The sequence below is a fragment of the Propithecus coquereli genome, unplaced genomic scaffold (assembly GCF_000956105.1).
Source record: "Propithecus coquereli isolate 6110/MARCELLA unplaced genomic scaffold, Pcoq_1.0 Scaffold621, whole genome shotgun sequence".
In the NCBI taxonomy this organism is placed as follows: domain Eukaryota; kingdom Metazoa; phylum Chordata; class Mammalia; order Primates; family Indriidae; genus Propithecus; species Propithecus coquereli.
The window spans coordinates 479637-504320 of NW_012152186.1; the positions used below are offsets into that span (position 1 = coordinate 479637).

The 24684-nt window shown below is 52.8% G+C and overlaps 1 protein-coding gene across 1 annotated transcript in view; it reads left to right on the plus strand.

Annotated features, from left to right (window-relative positions):
- RAB11FIP3 (RAB11 family interacting protein 3 (class II)) overlaps positions 1-24684 on the plus strand; it is an 86904-nt gene that overhangs the window by 45957 nt on the left and 16263 nt on the right. The window contains exons 3-7 of the mRNA XM_012659631.1: positions 7158-7252; positions 14787-14998; positions 17925-18074; positions 19777-19911; positions 23906-23941. Coding sequence (XP_012515085.1) covers positions 14814-14998; positions 17925-18074; positions 19777-19911; positions 23906-23941 — 506 coding nt within the window. The 5' untranslated portion in view covers positions 7158-7252; positions 14787-14813. The remainder of the gene's footprint in view (positions 1-7157; positions 7253-14786; positions 14999-17924; positions 18075-19776; positions 19912-23905; positions 23942-24684) is intronic.

Here is a 24684-nt window from a genome sequence, read left to right on the forward strand (position 1 = left end):
CCCGCCTCGGCCTCCCAGAGTGCTAGGATTACAGGCGTGAGCCACCGCGCCCGGCCTTGTTGGCACCTTCTTTCTGATATCTGTCACCTCTCTTGAACTTCACGTAAATAAAATGATCAGTATGTGCTCCCAACGTGATGTCCTTGAGATTTATCCCTGTGGTTTGCACACATCAGTGATCTGCTTTTTCTGATGTGGAGTGGTGTTCTGCTGTGTGCTTGTGCCGTATTTTATTTATCCACTCTCCTGGTGATGGACACCTGTTTGGGCCTATTATGGATAAAGCTTCTAAGAAAAAGTGTAAGTCTTTGTGTGGACGCATGTGAAAACGTCCTTCGGGCCCTTGTCTCAGAGTGGGACTGCTGGTCATGTACGGGGGTGTAAACTTAGTTTCTTAAAACCACCACTGTTCCTCAATGTGGCCATGCCATTTTACACTCTTAGCACTCACCCTACACTGCCTTCCTTCAGTCAAATTCTGAAGCTCTGAATGGGCCTTCCCTTCTTAGGCCAGGTGTTGTGGGGGGCGGTGTCAGCCCCCTCCCTCCTTCCTGCACTTATAGGTGAACAGGACCCCAGCTGGGACCTGCAGGGGTGTGGTCAGGTGGAGGGATGCCCTTGGACCTGAGCTCTCCTGTGCAGCGGCCTTATCTCTCCCCTCCCCAAAATTATTGCCCAACAGTGTCACTTAGGTGCTGGGTTTCCTAAAATACCTGTCCTCAGATGGCTCTGGGCAACGTTCTATGTGTTGTCACCTATTATTACCCTTGGTTTACTGCTGTTCTTTCACCCACAAACATGCCGTGGGACCAGCATGGCCCTGGCACCGATCTCAGCCTTGGGGACTCTGGTGAACCAGCATCGGAGAGAGGCCAGTGGGCAGTGGCGAGAGGACAGATGGGTGAGGTGCCGCTGTTGTCTGTGCGGCAGGTAGGGGCCGAGATGAGAGCTGCACAGGCCAGCTCTAGGCAGGCAGCCCTCTTTGCGGAGGGGTGGGAGGAGAAAGGAAAGCATGATTGTTAGGTGAAGGATACCTGGCTCAGGTGAGGGAGCCGTCCTGAGGTGGGGAGAGCTAGCCTGTGTGACAAGCTGGAGGTGGGGGCGGGGCTCCCAGGACAAGAGTGGAGAGACACACTGCAGGCCCTGGAGGCTGAGGGGGATATGGACGACCTCCCAGGGGCGTGAGACCTGCACAGGGGCAGAGAGAGTGGGTGGCTGGTGACCCTTGAGGAGGTTATTGGCCAGGGGTGGGAGGTGAGCAGCTCCACCTGGTGTTAGGTGAAGAAGAGGATGATCAGCCAACCTGAGCCTCCAGGCTGGGACAGCAAGTTGGGGCTGGCATAGCTCTGTCTCTGTGAGTCCAAGTGATAAGTTGTAACCCTTAAGTAACTTTTTGAGAGTAGATATGGGATTTTAAATGTCATCTAGGCCACAGAAGTTTGAGGTTGAAGTGAGCTATGATCATGCCATTGCACTCCAGCCTGGGCAACAGAGGGAGACCCAGTCTCCAAAAAAAAAAAGTGAGGACAAAATAAATCCATACAAAACAAAAGCTCACACCACCTTCATTAGGGGCCTCTCTCCTCTCTGCAACCACTTGGTAGCAGACATGGGTGAGTCTCTAGCTAGCACACACTTGAACTGTGCATCGACAGAGAAGAAACATTCTTTCAAGCCTGCACATCACATGTATAAAAACTGACCAGCTAAAAATAGAAAAAATTAGCCAGGCAATTAAAAATTGAAACAAAAAATTAGCCAGGCGTGATGGCAAGCACCTGTAGTCCCAGCTACTCAGGAGGCTGAGGCAGGAGGATCGCTTGAACCTAGGTGTTCGAGGTTGCTGTGAGCTACGATGATGTCACGGCACTCGCCTTGGCAACAAAGGGAGACTCTGTCTCAAAAAAACCCTGACCAGCTGTCAGACCATGAAGCAAACTCGATGAACATCGAAGAATCGATGTTGTGAAGATTGTATTCTCAATTATGCACACAGCTAGGCTTGAAATTAATGGCTAGATTTTAGAATACGTTTAGAAATTAAGATAGCCTTTAAATAATTGGTGAACCAAAGGAGAAATCATAATGGATTTTTAAAACTAAGAGAAAAAAGCCTATACCTAGAATTTCCCCAGAGTTAACCAATGGAAGCTGCAAGAGGACCAAGCTGTCCCTGGGGGTCAGGGGAACCGCTGCCATGGCCCAAGGAAGTGATGTGAGGAGAACCAGACTGTCTGAAGGCCTGGAGTGAGCACCTGCTGTAATCTGCTCAGCAGGTACCAAGGGCACTGGATGCTGAGGAGCCAGAATTCTCACAGAGCTGTTACAGAAACCTTTGTGCAAAAGGATGAAGGTTTAGGTAACTTCTCTTTTTCTGAGACAGAGTCTCACTCTGTTGCTGGAGTGCAGTGGTGCAATCATAGCTCACTGCGAACCTCAAACTCCCGGGCTCAAGCGATCCTCTTGCCTCAGCCTCTCGAGCAGCTGGGACTACAGGTGGGACCACCATGCCTGGCCTGTCTTCACTCTTAAGTGACAGATTGGCTGGATGTGGGCTTCTAGGCCTGCAGTCCCCGACCCCTGGGCTGCAGAGCTCCACACCACCATCCGTGGAAAGGTTGTCTTCCATGAAACTTAGAAATGTGTTGGGGGGGGTGTGTGGCCCACAGCGGAAGGGGAGCAGCAGGTGCGAGAGTGTATTTATTTGCAGTTACTCTCCATCTCTCAGGTCAGCGCCTGAGCCCCCCACCCCTACCACACTGTGGAAAAACTGTCTTCCTTAAAACCAGCTGCTGGTGCCAGAAAGGTTGGGGACGGCTATTCTAGGCTGATAGCCATGGCTCCTGGGGACCCCCAGAACCAGCTGGTCATTGGGGACCTCTCCCAGCTCTGCCCGAGAGTTTGGGGCTGGAAGGATGATGGGTTCCAGAGGCCAAGCAGGAGACACCTGTTACCATTTCCAGGAAAAGCAGGAAATGGAGTAAGAAGGGAAGTACTTCTAAAATACTTCCTGACCCAGTGATGGACAGTATTTTGCATAGTCATAGCAATTACATTGAATATTCATGTAACCAAAGACGGTGACCATTTTGGGAGATGGGGGTGGGAAAATGGGGCAGGTGTGCTAAATTCTACACATATGTGACAGGCTGTCAGTAGGAAATTCCAGAATTCAAGAGCTCATTGGAGCTGTGCGGCCACGTGGAGGGAAGGCGAGACAGGCGTGGCGTGGGAGCACTGGGACTCTCTGTCTCCACCAGCCGCGTCACCGGCCGTTCCCTGGCACAGGCAGGAGTGATGTGTGCGTGTGGAATGGCACGAGGCGGAGCTGTGACTCTGTTCTGTACAAGAACGGGTAATTCTTTGTTGCTACTGCCGTCTCGTTACAGACGTCACGGTGACCCATTTACTGGGTGCTGCAGGACGCAGAACACCCAGCGGCTGGCCGGCCACAGTGTGCTAGTCTCTGTGTCAGCGGAGAAAAGTTGATCTGTTCCCTGGGCTTGTAACCAAAGGTGGCACAAAGGAGCTTCAGGCTAGAGCCGTGGTGCCCGGTGGTCTCACACGCCGTGGATGTGGCTGTCAGGGAGTCGAGACAGGACTTTTCTTGGATTTGCGCAATTGCAGCACTCAGACTGCTCTGCAAGGGGAAGGCTGGGAGGAGCAGTGGTCCCTGGGCGCAGGCCAGAGGCAGCCCACGGTGGCAGCCAGCAGGAGATGGGCTGCGTGGGACCCTCTCTGGTCCAGAGTCCATGATCGTGTCATTGGGCTGGTAGTTGGTCTGTTCTGACAGATGGGAGTTAGGGTGAAACGGGGCAGGCTCGTCTCTAGGGGTTCCTGGGCTGTCTTGACGTGGAAGGTGCCTGCTCTTGGGCTCAGGAGTCAGGTCCTCCCAGAAAACTAGTGCCCTCGGGTGGGCGAGGCCCCGTCAGACTGTGATGCGTCCGTTCTCTGAGGACCCTCCAGCTGGCAGGCCGGGGGTGCCGAGTGCTGACCTGTGGCTGCCTCGTGGGTCGCATGTGTCTTGTTTAGTGACTGAAGGAGTGTGCAGATACTTGTCAGTCTCTGGCGAGAGAAAACGGTCGTCTGAGAGTGGGCTGTCTCCTGTGGGCACCCAGAGTCCCCTCCCTGCTGTCCTTTGCGGGGAGCCGGCCCTGCTCTTGGCCTCTGGGCTCTGGTTCCCGGTGCCTGCCTGCCACCGCCGCCCAGCCCCCCAGCGGCCCCAGCCCTCCCTTCTCCTGGCGCTCCTCCTGCTTGTGAGGACCGCAGCCTTGTGCCTGCGCTGTGACACCCGTGGCGCCTGTCGAGGAGCACCTGGAACTGAACTGGGGAGCAGCCTGCATTGCTGGAGCCTCTAAGGCAGGGCCCCTGGCCAGCGCCTGCCTCCACCCCAGCACTGCTACCGTGCTGAGTCCCACAGGGGTTGTTTTAAATCTCAGCTTTACATTCTTTTTGAGTAATATTTCCATTTTGATTTAATTAAAACTAAAAATCTTCTAGGCAGTCCTGGGGTTACTGTGGATGCTCGGGAAGTGGTGCTGTGTTTCTTCAGTGGCGAGAACATTCTGGGAACAGAGGTAGCCTCAGGGGCTGAGCTTGACCTCTCCGATGCTATGCTGAGGGTGCATTGTGGGAGGCGTCCCCCATGCAGAGTAGACCCTGGAGGATAGTCCGTAGCCAGTGTGGGGTTGGGGGCCAGAGAAAGGTGGAGCCGTGGCAAGGCTGGCAGGGGCCTGGCCCCGAGGCTGGCAGGCTGTGGGGAGGCTGCAGGGATGAGAGCTTGAATCAGGCTGGACGGAGGTGGCCGCAGCCGTGGGAGGGCACAGCTGAGTCCTGTAAGGACCACGGACGTGGACACATGGAGCAGTGGTGCACTGAGTGCTGTGGCCATTCCAGGCTTCGGGTCATGACACAGAAGGGAGGCATAGAACCCCTGTCCTGGGAGCTGGCCTAGTGGGAGGCAGACTGCAGACAGCAGGGTGGGGCCTAGGGAGGCTCCCTGAGTACATCCAGCCCAGGTGGCCGCGTCCAGGCAGGGCTGCCCCTGGCACATCTGGGGCTCCAGGGAGACCAGGATCAAGAGGTGGAGGTGAGGGTGCAGGTGCAGCTGGGCTGTGGATGCCATGAGAGGACTTGGCCGTGTCTTGGAGAGGCAGGCCTCATGAGCCCATCCCCAGCCCCAGGCTCCTGGGGAGGCTGGCCTGTGGCGTGGCCCCTCAGCCTCAGAGCCAGCTCGGCAGGACCATCTCAGAGCCAATGTGAGGGGTGGGACTGCAAAGTGACCACAGAGCTGGAGTGGGCTCTGAGGGAGGAAGTGGTGGCGGGACCCGAGTGGGCTGGCCCCACCGTGAGCCCTGATGTGCTGGGCTGCAGGCTGCGGGCTTTGCTTTTCTTCTTTGGTGATTTGACTTCATCGTTTGCGTTTCATGAGGAAAGGAGAATGGAAGTAGGATAAAAGCAAGTCAAAGATGATTGTGAAATTATTTCATAGCATTTAAAAGAAAGGAAAACATGATTACCCAAACTGCACTTCAACTTCAGATTTTACCTCCAGCGTAGCTGCGGACAGCCAGTCACAGCACGGTGTGACGCATTGACCCAGTTCGTGGGGAAGCGCGGAGAGCCTTCACTGTCACAGCCACAGGCCTTATTTCAGGAATAGAATGAGAGACAGGGAGTTGGTACAAATAGGGCATTACTCTGGCTCACACACTCCCTCAGGCTCTGAAAGAAAAAGATAAATCCACATTAAAAATTTCCACTTAATTCAAAATTGTTTTAGTTTTTATAGAGAAAACTGATAAAAGCATTGTATTTAGTTCTTATCAGGAGTATAAAAATGTGAGCTGCGTTCACATCTCTCTCTGCCATGCAGGGCAAGACTCTTAATTGTTTGTCCACTGTGTCTGAGATGATTGGTCGTGTTTTTAAAGTCTTAGTTCTGTGTTTCAGTTTTTGGAAGTGCAAGCAAAAGTGTTAACATTTGGTGGTGGAAAAATTGGCCAGAGATAGTCTAGCCTTTTACCGAGTGTGCATTCAGCCTCAGACTGCCCTGGAATCGCTGGTCCTCCCGCACTTCCTTGCTCCAGAAACTGGAAAGTTCTGTCTACGGCCATCTCCCCCCATCAGTAACAGCATATAGTTCCACTGCAGTTCATCTGCAGTAAAGACCCAAACCTCTAAGACAGGGGCTTCCGCCCACAGCCTGCCTGGTGGGCAGCAGGTGCAGGTCCAGCCTGGGGGGTCAGCAGGGCCACGCTCAGACGCTCCGCACTCCCAGCCACTCTGATCCAGCCACCTTCTGGGAAGATGGTGCAAACAGCAGCCAAAGTCCTTAGGATTCTTAAAACAGAAGCCCAGAGGGGTTTTGGCGTCTGGGCCTCACCCATGACTGCAGAGCAATATGGAATCAGCAGTGGTGCCTTGCTTGGCCCTCAGAAGACTTGGCAGAGTCTCACTTTTTAAAGAAGTTTAGATTAGATTATATTAAAAGTGTTGAGTGAGTGACTGATAGGTGATTTGTAACTGGCATATTTTAGGTAAGTAGTTGCATTAACAGTGGGGCAGAGGCCGGGCGCAGTGGCTCACGCCTGTAATCCTAGCACTCTGGGAGGGCCGAGGCAGGAGGATCGCTTGAGCTCAGGAGTTCGAGACCAGCCTGAGCAAGAGCGAGACCCCATCTCTACTAAAAATAGAAAGAAATTAATCGGACAGCTAAAAATATATAGAAAATATTAGCTGGGCATGGTGGCACATGCCTGTAGTCCCAGCTGCCCAGGAGTTTGAGGTTGCTGTGAGCTAGGCTGATGCCATGGCACTCTAGCCCGGGCAACACAGTGAGACTCTGTCTCAAAAAAAAAATAAAAGAAATAGAAAGTTCAGAGGTGGGGAAAAACAAACAAACAGAAAAAAAGAAATAAAAAGTTTATCCTACCTGTGCACCAGCTCCCAGAGTCTTGGCAGGAAGCACTGTTCACACAGAGGAAGCGATTCTTCCCCTGGATTTCTCACCCTTACCCCTCACTTCCTGTGACCCCCCAGGACCCCCAGCTCCCACAGGATTCTTCCTTCCCGGGGCTGCCAGTCATGCACCTTCACCCTTGACCTCACTGGATGGCTCTGGGTGGTTTGCTGAGCACAGGGTCTTCTTCCCACAGGTCCTGATGGCCAGGTGTATGGCGGCGTCGCACCTGTCGAGGACGAGGAGCCCCTGGCCTGTCCCGATGAGTTTGACGACTTTGTCACCTATGAGGCAAGTGGTTTCCACCTGTGAGATCTGACACCCCCTCCTTATACACCTCGAATCCTGCTTCCTGTAGGCACCCCCTGGGCTGTGTTCTCTTTATTGTAGAAACTTGCCTAAAGGGTGGGGGTCTCCCACCCTGCATATACTGTTGGGGGTCTCTGTGGTTGGGGGTTCCTGGGCTCTGGGGGATGGTGGCTGTGGCAGGAGGTTGGCAAGTGTCCGCCCCACATGCAGCCCCAGCCTGGGCAGGAGGCTTCCCTGATCCTGTTGTTGGTCCAAGGGTGGGTGGTCGGGATGCCATGGTCACCTGCTACCGGCCTGCCAAGCAAAGGCAGAATGGAGGACTTGTGAGGTTTCCTTTTGCCAATTTTGAGGTGATTTTCTGTGTTTGGGGACATTTGACTAACATTTGCCTCCTGCTTGTCCCTCCTCCACTTACGCTCCCAGATGCAGCCGGGCTTGTCGTGGTGACGTGTGGGTCCCTCGTCCTCCCCACAGCTGGGGAGGAGGCCTGGCGGCATAGCTGTGGGGGACGGGCTACTGTAATCACAGCCTCCCTTCTAGGGAGGGGTCAGATGCCAGGAGAGCCACGCGGCTGGATCTGGAACATTTTCTTCTTCACAAAAAGGTAGAGGTGGGAGCCGCCAGCCCTGGTCAGCCCCCTGCCTCCCAGGGAGGGAATAGGAAGCAGGGCTGGGCTGTTCGTGAGCCGGCTTGAAGTGGGGGGGTTGCACGGGGCAGTTCTACATAGTGTCTGAGTGCTAGTGCCCCTAGCGCCCCTTGGGATTCACAGGCTCCAGCTGCTTTCCCTGGTGGTTCACGTCCCTGCTCTGAGAACCTTCCCCAGGCACTAATCACCCTTCAGATAACCAGGCTCACCTGCTGACTGGCGGCCATCACTTCTGCAACAGACGCCTCCCAGTACCAGCCCCACTGGGGAGCGATCGTCCCCCATTGCTTTGTCCCAAGCTCCCGAGGGCAGGGACTTGGCCCATGTCTGGTTGTACCTTGTGTTTTCTCGGCTCATGATGCGCGTGACTGGGTGTTGGGCGGTGTGGTGGGAGGCGGGGCTGCAGTGCACAGGACCCCGCCTGTGCAAAGACAGCCTCCAGGACATGAGGAGGGCCCAGGCCAAAGGCTCTGCACAGGTTTAGGCCACTGTGAATTTTCCAGGAATGTAACTCAGTCAAAGGAAGAGCGTTCATGGTCGGGCGTGTCTGGGAGTACGTGCTCCCAGGTGAGCGTGCGGGGCCCGCTCTTCCTCACGAGTGTTCCTGGTTATTCCTTGCATATTTCTACCAGGGCAGTACGTTGATTTTTTATGGTCTACGCGTGGGTAGGTACAGCGGACTGAGGGGTGGCCCCGCAAAAGACATGTCCCCTCGGAACCTGTGAACATGACCTTATTTGGAAAAAGGTCTTTGCAGATGTAATTTGTTAAGGATCTCAGATGAGATCGTGCTGGATCGAGGTGGGCCCTAAATCCAGTGACAGGCATCCCTGGAAAAGGGGAAGAGGCACGAGGGGAGGCGATATGAGGATGGATGGCCACAGCCAGGGGCTCTGGGGCTCACAGGAGCTGTAGAGGTGAGGCCGTGACCTCCCTGAAAGCCGCAGAAAGGACCCAGCCCTGCCGAGAACTTGCTTGGTCTGGAAGGGTGAGAGCCCAGCTCCGAGGTTGGGGCTGCCTCCCGAGGCCTGGACAGTGTAGCAGATCCTGCCCCAGGCAGGCAGACCCCTCACGGCCCACCCTGCCTGCGGCCTGTGGGGCTCAAGCCTCACACTTGTTACTGTCCAGAGGTGGCGGGACCCCAACGTTTCAAAGAATGATTGCTTCGTAGATTTTTAGATCCTGATTTCTTTCTTAGAATGAAAGAAACATTTCTTTTTAAGTTTTTGCTACTTAAAAAGAATTAATAAGGTTCATATTTTAGAGTGGTTTTCGGCTGACAGAAAACGGAACAGATAGTACAGGGTGTTCCTGGGCACCCTGTACAGCTTCCTCTGTGGTGAACGTCTTGAGTCCTGTTGGTGCGATGGGTTGTTTACAAATAAAATGTCGATACTTTGTTGATAACTGAAGTCCATGGCTTGCTCTTGGTGTTGAACATTCTGTGGTTTTCACAAATGTACGGTGGCTTAGCTCCACCATTAGACTATCACGTAGGAGTTTCACTGTCCTAAAAATCTGGGGCCCCACAGAGTCAGTCCCCTAGCCCAGCCCCTGGCAACCACTGATCTTCCTGCTGTCTCCGCAGCTCTGCCTGTTCCAGAACGGCATAGAGTTGGGGCGTCCAGTGTGCAGCCTTTACAGATCAGCTTCTCAGTAACATGCGTTTAACACCCTTCCATGTCTTGCTTTTTGAGGTTTGGGTGTAATTTTCAGGAGAGTGAAACTAGACACTGTGAAACTTATAGAAAGATTCCTCTTTTAAAAAATACGTTTACATCATATAATCCTAAAATGTCTGATAAAAATAGGACTGGAGAATGTATGTGTTCCATCCAGATACGACGTGTGGAGGCTCTCCACTGGGGACCTTCAGAGGTGAGTAAACCTTTCATTGGTTTTCTGATGGGATGGGTTCTAGTCAGAACCCCTTTTTTCCCCCCTGAGAGAGAGTTTCGCTCTGTCACCCAGGCTGGAGTATAGCGGTGTCAGCCTAGCTCACTGCAGCCTCCAACTCCTGGGCTCAAGCGATCCTCCTGCCTTGGCTCCCAAGTGGTTGGGACTAGAGGCGTGGCCACCACGCCCAGCTAATTTTTTCTATTTTTGGTAGAGATGGAGTTTCACTTTTGCCCAGGCTGGTCTCGAACTCCTGAGCTCAAGTGATCCTCCTGCCTTGGCCTCCCAGAGTGCTGGGATTACAGGCGTGAGCCCAGAACCCATTTTTTTTTTAGACTGGTGACACTATAGTGCTCAAGCACCGTGCTGGCTGCGTGTAACATGTGCTGCCACTTACTGATGAGCTACAGTGTCCTGCCAAGGACGTTTTAGTGGGTTTCCCGACGTTTTCCCTGTGGTCCTCCTGGCCTGCAGGTGGGAACGGGAGGGATCTCTGAGTGAGAAGGGGAAGCGCCGCAGAGGGGATGAGGTTTGCCACTGAGTTTGTGGGCACGGTGATGAGAAGCAGGCTCCTGTCTAAAAACCTAGGCAGGGGGCTGCGGAGCAGCTTGCAGGGTGGTAGGTGGGCATTTATTGGGGTTTCGGGAAGGGCCATGGGTAGTCACAGAGAGAACAGGTGCAAATAAAGGTGAAGTGTGTCCCACGGAGTCCTGCTGTGCTTTCTCTCTCCCTTCCTTCTTCTCCCACTACCCGTGGTGTCTGGAGAAAAGAGCTGCCTTAGTGAAATGATGGGGAAATATGTCTTTTGTACAGACTGTTATCAGAAAGTCAGAAACAAAAGCCTCTCTGTTTTGAGCCCTGACTAACTATTTGTTAGAACCAGCAAGGACACTTCCTGAACTTTGCCTCCCCTCCCTGGCCAGCACCAGCGGAGGTTTAACAGAGTGTGTCGGGGAGCAGTTAAACTTTCTCCTGGGTGGTGATGGGCCTCAGGTGAGCACAGAGTCTTTGCAGAAATCCCAGCGGGACCAGCAAATAGGAAGGAGGTGTCGTTGTTCTTTGAGAAAAGCCAGTGACTCGGTCCCGACGGAGTTGCCAGGGGAGGCCGTCTCCAGCAGGTAGCACGCCCTGGGAGCCCGCGTGCCGGCCGCCCCCGCCTGGCGTTGAGGGTAAGAAGAGACACAGGCCTGCACTGGGCCCACCGTTCTCTGTTTTGTGGAGACGAAAGGGTCAGGGAGGAAGAACCATGACCCAGCTGGCGTTGGCCACACTTGAGTTACTGATGATGGCTCCGAACATGGCTTTGTTCTCTGTTTGTTGGCAACTTAGAGCACTTGTTAACTAGTGAATGTAATGTTAATATGTAGCAAGAGGTTTCTAAGATGCACTTTGATTTTCAAGTGAGTTCATCTTGACATTTGTAATTTGTAAAAATTTTAAGAGTTGGCTTCTGGGCAAAGCTATGTCCGGTGTGGCTGGCAAGCATGAACTGGTGGGGTGAGTCTGTGAGCTGCTGTCAGCGCAGTGGCTGCTTATCCAGTAGCCTGTGAGCGAACTCGCACTGTGCTCTAAGATGATTGTTTGTCTCTCTCGAAAGGCAGGCGGTTTACCTCACTGCGCTGGAAAACCACCCGGCTCACCGACAACTTACACAGCTCGGCCTTGGCCAGTAGCAGCCGAGCTGTGAACCAGCTCAGGAGGGCATGGCTGAGACAGGGGCTGGGCAGTGGGGCAGCTCCCCAGCCCGCTCTCGGAGCACCATGTGCCTCTCCCCGGGGGGCCTCCAGTGGCCGTTACCACCCGGCCCAGCAGGTATCTCCGAGTGTTTACTGCAGTGGTGTGGGGTGGGACCTCCACGGCCCCGCTGGTTGAGTTGGAGCAAATAGGGCGAGTGCAAACATGAAGGCATGAGGGGTGCGCAGCTGTGGTCTCTGTGTGCTCTGTTAATGCGATGGACTCCAGTCACCCCACACAGCAGGGAGGAGCCGGGCTTACTTTGGAAATGAGGCGTGAAGGTGGGGGAGTGTGTGACTGCAGGGCCTGGCGGGTGCCCCAGCCTCTGACTTACGGGAGTCCGAGTTTACGTAGCCTTCTCCTAGTTGTTCCTGTGTAAGTGGAGAATTATTTCCAACGTGGACCACCCTGTCTAAGCTCCACGGAGGGGTCAGGCTGCAGCTCCCAGCCTCCGCCCACAGGGCCGTCCTCGGCTGCAGGCTCCATTGCCTGGTCCTTGTCCCCGTCCTGAGACCTATGTTTGAGAGAAAGCAAGTGTAAGTTTGTTCTGTCGATGGAAAAGAGCCCAAACTCTGTAAAATAATTTAAAGAGGTTCATTCTGAGCCGAATATATGCAACTATGGCCCACAGCACCATGCCCGAGGAGCCTTGGCTGGGTTACAGTTTATACATCTCAGGGAGACAGGAGTTGCACGTGAGGTTGTAGTGGACACGTGAAAGGCATGTGTTGTTTTGGGCCTGAAAGTCAGGACATCTTGAAGTGGGAGATTGCAGGTTCTTTGTGGGTTTAAAGAGTCTTTGATTGGTAATTGGTTAAAGAAATGAAGCTTTGTGTAAAGGCTTGGAACATTTTAAGATAAGGATGTCAGTTAATCAGAGACAGGCCACCAGCCATATACCCAGACTCAAATGATCTGTTAAGTGAATTGATGACCTTTTTCTTACATGGCCTTGGGCTTGTTAATGGTTTTGCATCTTTTTGTTACAAAGAATAACTCAGAAAGCGACAGGGCACAACTAGGCATGTCCGACCTCCCTTCTGCTCACGGCCGGCAACTCAGCTTTAAGGGTTTTTGTTTGTTTTTTGGGGGGATCTCCTTGGCCAGGAGGAGGTCCATTTGGTTGGCTGGTAGGGGCTTAAGATTTTGTTTTAGTACACAGGTCTCACAAACGTCTGAGCTGCTGGTTGGGGACACAGGATCTACGCTGGCCAGAGAAGAGCGCTGGGCATCTGTTAGAAGTACCAACTCTTTGGCTGTTTTAAAAGCTGACCTCGAGTCACGTTCTGCTACACACAGGAAATGTCTCTGAGGGACGGGAGGAGCAGACCCTGGTGACATCTGGGTGGCCTTGGGCCTGCCTGGTGAGGGCTGGGGGGTCTCGTGGGACTGCCCTCGCAGCCAGGAGCAGTGTTCTTCTGGACATCTTTGGCTACGTGCCAGATTGTGGACCTGGTCTTTGCTGCTGTTGTTAATAGTCACACTTCCTAGAAGTCTGTGGGATCTTCCTGGTGCTCAGTGAATCTTTAGCTGGAGACAGAGGCGACACGTCCCCTGTGCCTGTGTGTTCTGCCTGGCAGGGGTTTGCTTTGGGTCTGGGTCCTGCCATGCTGTGCCTTTCCTCCGGCATATCCCGGCCTGTGGCTCTGGCCATGCCAGTGCGTGCCGACTGGTTCCCACCGGCCAGCTGAGAGCCAGCCCTGCGCTGGGTGGTGGGTCCTGGAGAGAGAGTGGCTCAGTAACAATGAATAAAACTGAGCTGATGTCCCCACACCCCCGGTCTTGCTCTGTCAACCATGCTGGAGTGCAGTGGCACGATCACCAGCTCACCGTAGCCTCCACCTCCCGGGCTCAAGCCATCCTCCTGCTTCAGCCTCCCAGGCATGAGCCACTGGACCTGGCTGAGCTAGTGTTTCTTAAAGTGATTTCCTGGTTTCAGATTTTTAAGTGAATGCCTTTTATGAATTAGTTTTCTTGAATTACTTCCTTAAATTCTAGGGAATTGGGTTTTTCCTTGGAAATAGAGTGACTTAATTGAACACCTTGCATGCTTTTCCCTATTTTATCCTAGCTTTACACACAGCTGGCAGGGATTTTCCACCCACATGTACCCTGCGATCTTACTTACCTACTTTGAAAGTACCTGACTGTGTTGTCTCTCTTGATTCCATAAGGCTGCTACCTTGTGAGATCAGTATTTATAGCCCCTGTTTGACAAACAGGCAACAGGACTCCACCTAAAGTCACACAGCTTTTAGTAAGTGGACCAAGCGTGAAACTGGCCTCTCATCGGCCACGCCAGGCTCCTGCCAGCTCAGACCAGGCCCTTCGAGTCTTTGCAGATGAGGCCGGTGGGTGCTGCTTGGGGCGAGGCCCTCTGCCAGCCCTCGCGGTCTGAGCACCAGTCTGAGCGCACTCTCCTCACTGCATGTGACGCCAGACCAGAGTACAAAGGGCGTCGCCTTCCTGCTGGAACTGCAACTTTTTGGAGATCTGATTTGTTTGCAAATTGTTAACCTCAGAATCTTCTGAGCCTGAAACATTGGCCAATTTTTCTAACCTGCAATTTCATTTTAATTAAAGTTGAGATCATAAATTGAAAATGTCCCGTTTAATGGTTCTTCAGTTTTTTGTTCATTTTTGCAGTCTACACGTATATTTCCTATCTGCCATACGCTGGGCCCTGTGCTAGTTGCTAAGTGCATGGGAGTGAAAACAAAGATGTGTCTGGGAAGGCTGACGTTTAACCAGTCAGTAAAATTGATTGGTTAAATAATTGATTAATGAGTATTTCGAGGTGAGACCTTCAATTTGAATTTCAAAGCAGTATAGCCTGAACACATATAACAGCTGTTGATTGTGACTTTTTAATTTGAAAAGGCACATTCTCACACTATTGAATGTTAATTCCTTGGATATTAATAATTCCAGTGTTGGAAGCCACAGATAGTAGTTCTGCTGGATTCATCAAATGATGTTGGGATGCTTTGTATCTGTTTTAGGTATATTTTTTAACCAACTTTGACAATTACTCCAAGTAATTTTTTCTTACTCTCGGACATGTGCCTATTTTTCATTTTTAAAAAATACAGAATTTTTTTTCTAAGCTAACGTTTCTGCTCAGAAGTAATCGGGACTTCCCATGCTGTTGAGCCCTCTGTCGGCTGCGTGACGTGCAGCAGTGTCCTGGTTCCCGTCCCAGCGTGTGCCCAGACTGACCATCGGCATGCTCTCTCCTAGGCCAACGAGGTGACAGACAGTGCGTACATGGGCTCCGAGAGCACATACAGCGAGTGTGAGACCTTCACTGACGAGGACACAAGCACCCTGGTGCACCCTGAGCTGCAGCCCGAAGGGGACGTGGACAGTGCGGGTGGCTCGGCCGTGCCCTCTGAGTGCCTGGACGCCATGGAGGAGCCCGACCACGGTGCTCTGCTGCTGCTCCCAGGCAGGTCTGTACCCCTGCCGCTTGCCTGGAGACCGCCTCTGGGCAAGTGCGCACCATGTGGACCTGTCTGGTGGGCCCTTTGGTTCTTGGAGGAGTGGCTGTCAGATTCGTTTAGAATCCACTTCGTGGCTGGGTAGGGGACGGGATGTGGGTGGGGCTTGGGCCCTGCTCATGACCTTCCTTGGAAGAGCCCACCCGCCTGCCCTGAGCAGCCTCCCTGTCCCCCTCACTTCCCTGTCAGGAGAACTCCTCCTGCCACAGCAAGTGACTGTGGTTATAAGTGTCGCGTACTTCTTAGGCTGTAGAGATAGAAATTGTAGCCAGAAAACTTTAACTCAGGCGTTTGGATTTTGTCAGCACAGTTCCCAAAACCAGAGCGAGGCGGCAGCATGTTCAGTGACTGTCTTCTGGCACCATCTTGACCCTGTTCATCCTTGCGGCACCCTGGGCCAGACCACATTCCCCTCTGTCCTGTCCCCTCCGCTGCCCTCAGGATGTCTTTGGGAGCTAATTAGGGTTAAAGGGGAGGGAAGGGGGGAGCATCGAGGCAGGAGGTAGGATCAGGGAGGTGCCTGGTAGCCCATAGGGACCCAAACAAGAGCTTTTGGTTTTACCCTGAACTACTTGGGAAGTTACCATGTTTACCAGGCTTGGAAGTGGTTTTTATTTTGTTTTGCTTATTTTATTTCATTTCGTTTTTGGTTTGCCCTCCCAGTTTTTGGCTTTTTACTCTTCAATAACTGTAATATACCTACAAGTAGGTGAGCATGCCATAAGTGCACGGCCAGCTGATTTTTCAGACTGACCACTCCCGTTCTCCAAGAGAAAGGTTCTCAGGCCAAGAGAAAAACACAGGGGCACCAGAGCGCCCCTCCTCCCTCCTCCCTCCTCCCAGGCAGCCAGGCGCTCTCTCTCCCTGGCTCTACGTCTTCTGTGGATGGAGCACACAGTGTGTCCTTTCTGTTCTGACAGCTCTCTCTTTCCCTGGCTCTGTGTCTTCCGTGGATGGAGTACACAGTGTGTCCTTTCCGTTCTGACAGCTCTCTCTCTCCCTGGCTCTGCATCTTCCGTGGATGGAGCACACAGTGTGTCCTTTCTGTTCTGACAGCTCTCTCCCTGGCTTTGCATCTTCCGTGGAGTGTGTCTTTTTAGATTCTCTCACTTAATATTGAGGGTATGAGATTCTTCCCTGTTGCACATAGTTGTAAATCATTCACTGTTTATTATTATTAGAGTATTCTGTTGTATGAATATGCCGAAACTTTAAAATTTATTCTATTGTTGATGGGCACTTGGGTAGTTACTGTTTTTGGTTTTGAGCATAAAGCTGCACAGACATTATGTGAGAAATATTTTCTGTTTTCTCACTAGTTTTTAAGAAGTGTAAATCTTTTAGGGGGCAGATAATTTGAAAAGCTTATTAGTGGGCAGGATTCGATTATCAGTAGATGTCACCCCATTTCTGTGGACTTGGTGTGGGAAGTGTGTCCGTGTGAGGAACTTCGGGTTTGCGGAGCTGCAGCTGTGCGGTCTGGGCCTCGGTCTCCAGACACAATGCATGTGGCCCTCGTCGGTTCCGTCAGACGTAGGAAAAACTGCCCCGTGGGGAGGGGAGGGGAAGGGAGGGCGCCGAGTCCCTCATCGTCTGCTCGAGGGGGACCAGGTCTGTCCCCAGCGTGGCCCCACCACGGGGGAGCAGGGGGGGTTCCTGGCCTGCTGGAGCCACGAGTGTTTTCCTCTCAGGATTCTCTTCCCCTCTGAGGGCAGTTTTCTGTCACAGGGCCTGAGTGTGTTGGTAAAATAAGTGCCTAACCCTGAGAAACAGGACTTCTTGTAAAACAGCCTGATTTAACATGGTGACTGTCAGAAGGCATTAATTCTTCCTGTCCCTGCGTGAGGGACGGGGGCTGATTGCAAACAGCTGACAGCCAGCTTGTTTCAGACTATACCAAGTCAGTAGCACACAATGCTGTCATTTTCACTGAAAGCACATGTGTTTAAGACCTTGTGATTCGTCCTTAAGTTGCCTCAGGACTGGTCAGTGACGTGCATATTTAGTGGGTGTGAAGGTGGAACTTCTTAGCCGTGGCCATCCCAACTGCCGACCTCCCCCAGACGAGGGGAGCCACCTCATTCTGCGAGGCCCTTCCCTTCCTGAGGAGCAGGTTCCCACGAGGACCAGGAATGCATAGGAGCTTGGAGGGCACAGCTGCTGCTCTCCGTGGCCCCTGGGAGTCACAGAGCTGGCCAGGCCCAGCTCAGCGTCCCAGGCGCCTCTGCCTGAGTGCCTGGCCTTGGAGCTCTGTGTCCCAGAAAGCGGGTGTGGAGGAGTCGCTCTCCTGTCGGGAAGGACGGGTGCTGGGAAACCCCTTCCCTTTCGTAGTTGGGATCTGCTATTCCAAGTGTCACGTTAATGCAGATGTCTGAACTCCATTGGTCAGGGCTGTGCGAGGACAGCAGCTCCCTAAAGCAGAGTCAGAGGGGCTGGGCCTATAGCTGGTCTGTGTGGACTCCTGTGCTGTCCGGCGTCAGCACTTGAAGAAAGGCCCGTGCAGACAGAGACGTGCAGGTGTGCAGCACACACTCACTGCAAAATAGCCGATGTGAAAAGTCTCACGTGTTTGAAATGATATTTTGAGTATATTGGGCTAAGTAAAATACTTTGCTAAAATCAATTTCACAGCCGGCGTGTTTGCTCATGCCAATAGTGCCGGCTACTCTGGAGGCTGAAGGCTTAAACCCAGGCGTTCGAGACCAGCTGGGCAACACAGCCAGACTGTCTCTTAAAAAAATCAATTTCACCTGTTTTTTTTTTTTTTAACGTGGCTCCTATGACATACGAGCTCGTGTGTGGCTTGTAGCACATTCTTGCTGGGAAGCACCACTCCATACCTTAACCACAATGTGTCATCTCTGTTTTTCCTTGGCAGGTCCCACCTACGTGGCCACTCTGTTGTCACAGTCATTGGTGGGGAGGAGCATTTTGAGGACTACGGTGAGGGCAGCGAGACAGAGCTGTCTCTGGAGACACCATGCGGCGGGCAGCTCGGCTGCAGCGACCCTGCCTTCCTCACCCCCAGGTGAGGTGGCCACACTCTGTACGCTCCTCCCTCGCCTGCCCACGTTTAGTTAACGAGGATGTTTCCCTTTTGGTTCATAAACTTTTAAGAGAGGACTTGCTTTATTTGATGTAGTGTAATTAAATACACAACATTCAAAAATTTAAAATTTAGAGTTGGATAAAAATTGGTTGAAGTTCCTCTCATCTAGTTATATTCCCAGATCACTCCAAATCTCTGAGGCCCCAGCTGAACCTGTGACACACAGCCGTGTTGGGCAGCTGAGCTTTTGGGTTCCTAGCTGTTGTCATGAATCGCAATGTGGTCCATGGCAGACTTCTGAGGGAGGCTTTAGGATCACAGCGAGTCTTCTATGCATTTCCTGTAGTTACCTGACGTCCCCAAACCGTCCTCAAGTTCTGGTCTGAATGAACTGACCTGCGATGTCTAAAGAGGAGGTGCTCGCTCCTGCAGAGCTGGTGCTTTCTCAGCTGCACGTGCTCTTAGGCTGTGAGTGGGAGTCACTGTAGAGTTCAGAATCCGCTCGCAGCAACCCCAAGATTCTTCCTTTACCCACCAGTTGGGAGGCCCAGCAGACTTGGTGTAGGGCAGTGGCCAGAGGGGCCATCCCCCGAGCCGAGCCGGCCATCTGCCTGGCAGATCCTCTTTCCCTTCCTGCTCCACGTGCCCGCCCCAAAGCTGCCCGTCCGCTGCACAGGCAGACGGGGGTCCAGTGTGCCGGTTCCTGGCAATTGTCCGTGGGAGCTGGGTGCGCAAGGTGGTGCAGGCAGTCTGCAGAGGCAGCGCCTTGTTTGGCAGCTTTCCTCTCTGGACTGTATGTTTAGGGTGACATCCACAGAATGACTGAGGACTTGGGTCTCTCAAACTTGGTCTCTGTCCTGTCTTGGTAATCTCTTCCAATTTGTTTGGTTTGTCCCTGTTTCTGTCCAGTGTTCTCATTGTTTTCTGTCTAAAGTGTAACTCTATGCTATATTTTATGTTTCGCTTTTAACCTTTCTTTAAATTGAATTTCCGAATGGTTTCCAACAGCCTGTGGGTCCTGCTGCCCCAGGGACGAGGCCACCATTGGCTGTTCTCTCCCAGCAGCAGAACGTCACAGCCGCCAAGCGCACTGGAGCCCACAGGGTCAAGCTGGGGATCGAGGAGGTTAGCTAGCATCACCAGAAATTAAAATTCTGAGTTTTTAATGCAGGTCTTAAAAATCACAAAACTACTGTTGACTCATCATCCATGCACAGTTTTTGATACTGGTGGTTTTTAGAGCAGTTATTAACACAGCGCAGTAACTGAAACTCGACCGGGGGACATTCTTTGCTGTCACGTTGAGGCATTGATGTGTTTTGGGCCAAGGAGAAAGCAGCATGCTCAGTCACTTACCTTAAAGAAGGGCCTTCTGTTTTACAATGAGGCTCTCGGCCACACCTCTTTTCTTCTGTGCACCTGACCAGGAAGGAGCATGTGTGCAGGACCTGCTCCTGCTAGTGGGTGTATGCTGTAGGCTCCCAGAGGTGGCTGGAGGGCTGCGGGCTCACCGCAGTCAAAAGTAAGAGCCAGCACATCCCACGGCGAATTCTCTTCCCACGTGTTTTTGTTCAGCCCCTGTCCTGTCATGTCCTGTCCTGTCCTCCTCACCCCTCAAGAGGAGTCGCAGGTGACCTGCCAGGCCCTTGCTCTCCTCAGCTGATGCCTCTCGTCTCTCTAGCGCTGACCCGCTGGCCGCAAAGCTGCACAGCATCCTCACTGATGAGGCTTTTGAGTTTTACTGTAGCCAGTGCCACAAACAAATCAACCGCCTTGAGGATCTTTCTGCGCGCCTGAATGATCTTGAAATGAATAGGTAACTGACTAGTGCCTGGCTCGCTCTTTGTGCCTGTGGGGGGGAGACTCCTGTACCCCACAGCCCCCCGCTGGCCTGGCCTGAGACACGGCTGCAGTGAGCCCACGGGTGTGCTTCCTCCGAGCCCGGCCCCAACTTCTGACCGAAGGGGAGTGCTCAGATGGAGGGACTCTCCTTGTGGCCCTGCCTGCCCCCTGCATGCCTCAAGCCCTGCCTAGCGCTCCACCCTTCTCTCCCGTGTGCATGCAGTGGTCTAACCAGCTGTTTGGTCTCGGGGCGGGAATGATCTTTAGATGCTGGACTGGCCATTGGGTGAAAGAGGATACTTTCTGCATTTTACTAAAAGATTTTTTTAATGGAGTCATATGAGACAGAATTGGATAATTTAAAGATTTGGTCTTTAAAAATTGATTTGTAGCAGCTCTGACTCGGGTGGGGCAAGGGCAATATACATAACCTAAACATTTGTACCCCCGTAATATGCTGAAATTAAAAGAAAAAAAATTAAAATTTTTGCTTGTGAGAAAAAAACTGTTAACAAAAAAAGTCACAGGTTAAGAAAAAATAAAATCTTTGCAAAGCAAAATAAATAAATAAGTAAAAGCTGATTTATAAACGCTTTCAGGAACAATAGTTTAAATCAGGGTTGTGTGTGTTCAAGGTGAGCCCCTCCTGGAACTCATTTTTGTTGGGCTGCCTTAGACTCAGTTACCAGAGGAAACCCCTTTGGTAACTGAGTGACCAAAACTGCTGTTATATGAGGTAGCTTTGCCATCTTGTTTTTAAAAATGGGTGCCTGGGGGCCGGGCGCGGTGGCTCCCACCTGTAACCCTAGCACTCTGGGAGGCCGAGGCAGGTGGATTGTTTGAGCTCAGGAGTTCGAAACCAGCCTGAGCAAGAGCGAGACCCCGTCTCTACTAAAAATAGAAAGAAATTAATCGGACAACTAAAAATATATAGAAAAAATTGGCCGGGCATGGTGGTGCATGCCTGTAGTCCCAGCTACTCAGGAGGCTGAGGCAGAAGGATCGCTTGAGCCCAGGAGTTTGAGGTTGCTGTGAGCTAGGCTGACGCCACAGCACTCAGTCTAGCCCGGGCAAAAGAGTGAGACTCTGTCTCAAAAAAAAAAATGGGTGCCTGGGATCCAGCGTGGTGTGCCGGCTGCCTCCCGCCCCGGCAGTCCCCTTTCTGTCTGTGTCCTCCAGCCCCGGTGCGGTTGGCGTACAAGCCCTCAGCTCCCGTCTGCATCCCTGGACCCCGTCCAGCCTGGGTCAGGCCGTGCTGGGCAGAAGTGCTGTGGGCTGCAGGGCGGCTTCCTGGAAGAAGGGGCTTGGCCTGGTGGGAGGGTTCATGACAGGCAGCGGAAAGGTGAACCGTCCTGACGGTCTCAGCACATTTGGAGTTCTTTTTGGAAGCTGCTTACCTGTCACAGGGAGCCTGCCTGCACATCTGCCCCACCTCCTGGGGCTTCGGCCGAGGCTGGCTCATTCTGTTCAGCAGACCCTCACTGCTGACAGCCTGTTGGACCTGCCTGTAGTTCCAGTGCTGGCACGTTTAATGTCACGTCCCGTGCAATACTACAAAACACAAGGCCACCAGCAAATGCCCAGTCAGGTGCAGAGGATGGGCAGGGCCTTGGCATTTGCACCAGGACATCTTGGCAGTGTTGGCGAGAAGCCAGAAGTGCTTTCTGAGGGGCCTTCCTGGAGACGTGAGTCAGTCTGGCATCTGGTATCCCAAAGGTCTGCTGGCATCTATTTTAGGGGAAACCGGTTTTACCTCCTGTGTATGTGCAGCGCGGTGTTCAGTGCCTGGGAAAGGCGGCTCCACCTAGTTGGTGAAGAGCTGTTTGTTCTTCCCATGCAGACGTGCCCTCGGCCAAGTGGGCTTGAGTACAGGTCTGTCATCCTGTATTTTAGAGTAAACACAAAGACACATGTCTCATCTCATTCTCTGAGGACTGTTGGCATAGAAGTGATCTTTTCCCACATTGAGAACCTGCCCCAAGATGGCCATGGTTGCCTCTGCTGGGCTCTGTGGGGCAGAGAGGGGACTAGGATGCGGCTGAGCACGTTCAGGGGCCCTACGTGCAGCCCCAGGCCCCTCTTTCCCTAAGAAAGACACCACCAAGGTGGGTTCGTGTGCCATTAAATCCAGTGTAATCACACACGCAGCTCTCAGAAAATTTCTCCCTAAACAGTCAGTTAAGGAGATTTGAATCTTGCCTCCTGGTTTCCATGGAATTGCCTAAAAAAACTTACTTGGTTGTTCTTGGTGGGTAGTAAAAGGTGACTTAGTCCTCCAGACCATACGCAGAAGCTGTGATGTCAGGTGTGACGTCTGCCTGGTGGGCTGCAGAGCATACCAACGGCGGCCATGTTTCCAGGAGCCTGGGTCCTCTGTCAGAGCAAACGTGTAGAGACTGAGACGTCTGCTTTGCCCAGACTCTGTGTCCAGTACAGACCTCGTCACTGCCGTCTGGTCCCCAAGAGGCCAATAGGTGAACTGAGTAGCCAGTCTGTCCTGTTCTAGTAGTTTTAGGGAGTGTCAGCGATACTAAGATAAAATTAGATTTGTATTAAAATACACGTTTTTAGTCAGGGCCAGTCAGAAGAGGAGCCACACCGTCATTTGAACAAGAGAGTTTAAGGTAAAGGATCACAGGACTGGACTAACGAGGGTCGCCTGGGACGAGCGAAGAGAACTCTGAGGAGTACATAGCAGCAGCCCCGCCCTGAGGGCTGTGGGGAGCACCCCAGAGAGAGCCACTCCCCACCCAGGCTGCCCCCCAGCCTGCAGGGGATGGCTCAGCTGTGGCACCCTGGGTGGCAGAGACATCACCGTGGTGCTGCGTGTCAAGACTGGCTGGGCTCACCTTCTAGAGCTTGCTGGAACACCACCCTCTGGCACTGCACCGCAGAACTGCCCGAGAGCTGGTGCCAGGGAAGCCGAGGGGAGGCGGCACATGCTGCAGGATCCTGTCGAGGAGCACCCTGCAGCCAGGAGCAAACCCCTCTTTCTGGCAGGTCCCTCTCCAGCACCCTCCACGAACAGCCAACCCCATCGAGGAAATGCACGCAGAGGGCCCGGCTGCACTCCCACAGAACGAGCCAAAAGGAAGAGCTGGAGCTGAGAGGCAACACACTGATGACTGGCACAGCGTGTGTTTCTCCCCAGATAGGGTTTCTGCCCGATCCTTGGAAGAAAATAATAGGTGTGTCTGGGTTAAGGAAGTGGAGGAAGAAGGTGGCCTGTCTGGCTCCCGTGAGTTGAAGAGCAGCGACGGTTCTCGTGCTTGGGGAGAATAAGTTTGTCTTCTTGCCAGCTGAGGCTAATGGTTTAGCAGTTAAATTGGAAAATATAAAACACCGGAATTTGGAAATGAGAGATAAGGTAAGTTTGGCCCTTTTTGCCATAGCAGATGGCTGAGTCAGACAGACGGTGTGTAATTAGCCACATTTACTGCCCTGAAATGGCAGCAGGAACGGCTTCTCAAGTCACTGCCCAGGCGGATGTTTAGAGTGTGAAGTATCAGCGCCTAAGTTGGAACTAACAACAAACTTTCCTGCTGCAGATGAGCCCGTGTCCTGTTTCACGTGGGGGCATCCGTTGGCCAAGAGTTTGGGGGGTAACATTGCTTCAGAAGCATCTGGGACGTAGCGTCAGCCCATGGCTCAGACCTGGTGCAGCCACCTGGCAGGTCTAGGTGCTGGCTGGGTCTAGGTGCTGTGGACCTCTGAATTGAGGTCTGGCATGGCCTCCTGGAAATTTCTTTGGGACTTGCAGAGGCCTTGGCCGAGCCCCCAATGTTGTGCGGTATCCTTGCCTGTTCTGCTGAGTGGCTTTCTGTGCACGGAGCCTGCCTGGGGGTGCTGCACGACTGAGCATGGAAAAGCCACCCCATCCCATATCTCTGTAGCCTGAGTTTCCTGTCTCCTCCTGTTCCTCTCTGTTCTCTGACACGATTTTCCTGTTTATTTTGGTTTTTGCACAGTCCAGCAAAGCGGCTCTCCAGCAAGAAGGTGGCAAGGTAGGCAGATCCTCGATTACTTATTGAACAATGTTCTTCTGAAATGTATGACTCACCATAGTTTTCAAGAGATCATTTTAGAAAATATTCCTTTCCAAGGCATTTTAAAAAAACTTTTTAAAGTTTCTTTTCATGGTTTGGGACTGAGTATTTTGAGGGAATGGGCTGTGAACAGAATTCCCAGGGCTGTGGATTTGGACCTGGACCTGGGACCAGGAAGTGTGTGTTGAAAGCTTGTGGTGTCTGTCCTGCTCCGTTGTGTGTTCACTGTGAGGTCTGGACGGGCCCCCCAATGTCTGCTGTAGGTTAGCGTGAGGTGGAGGCCCAGCAGGGGCCCAGGCTCTGGGGCCTCCCGCCAAGCCCGTGCCCTCCCAGTCCTCTGCTCATCCCCAAGGCGAGTCGAAGTCGAGGGGCTGGGCCTAACTCTGATTCCTCAGGACCATTTCTTCATTTGCAGCTGTGAATACTCTGCAGGCTTCCCGCCTGGAAGGTGGCCGTGCACCTTCCCCTGCCCCCTGCCCGTTGTCACTGAGACCAGCACCCAGGGCTCGCCAGGGCCCGTGCCCTTCAAGGAGCTGTGCGCTGCACCCACTGCGTGCCCTTCTTGGGACCAGCCGTGCTGCCTCCAGAATTGGCGATGGCCTCCACGCCTTCACTGGCTTGATCTCGAGTCATGGTCCTGGCTTCACTGCAGCAGGGCACGAGATTCCTCTCTGGCTTGTTCTGGAATATTCCTTTCCACC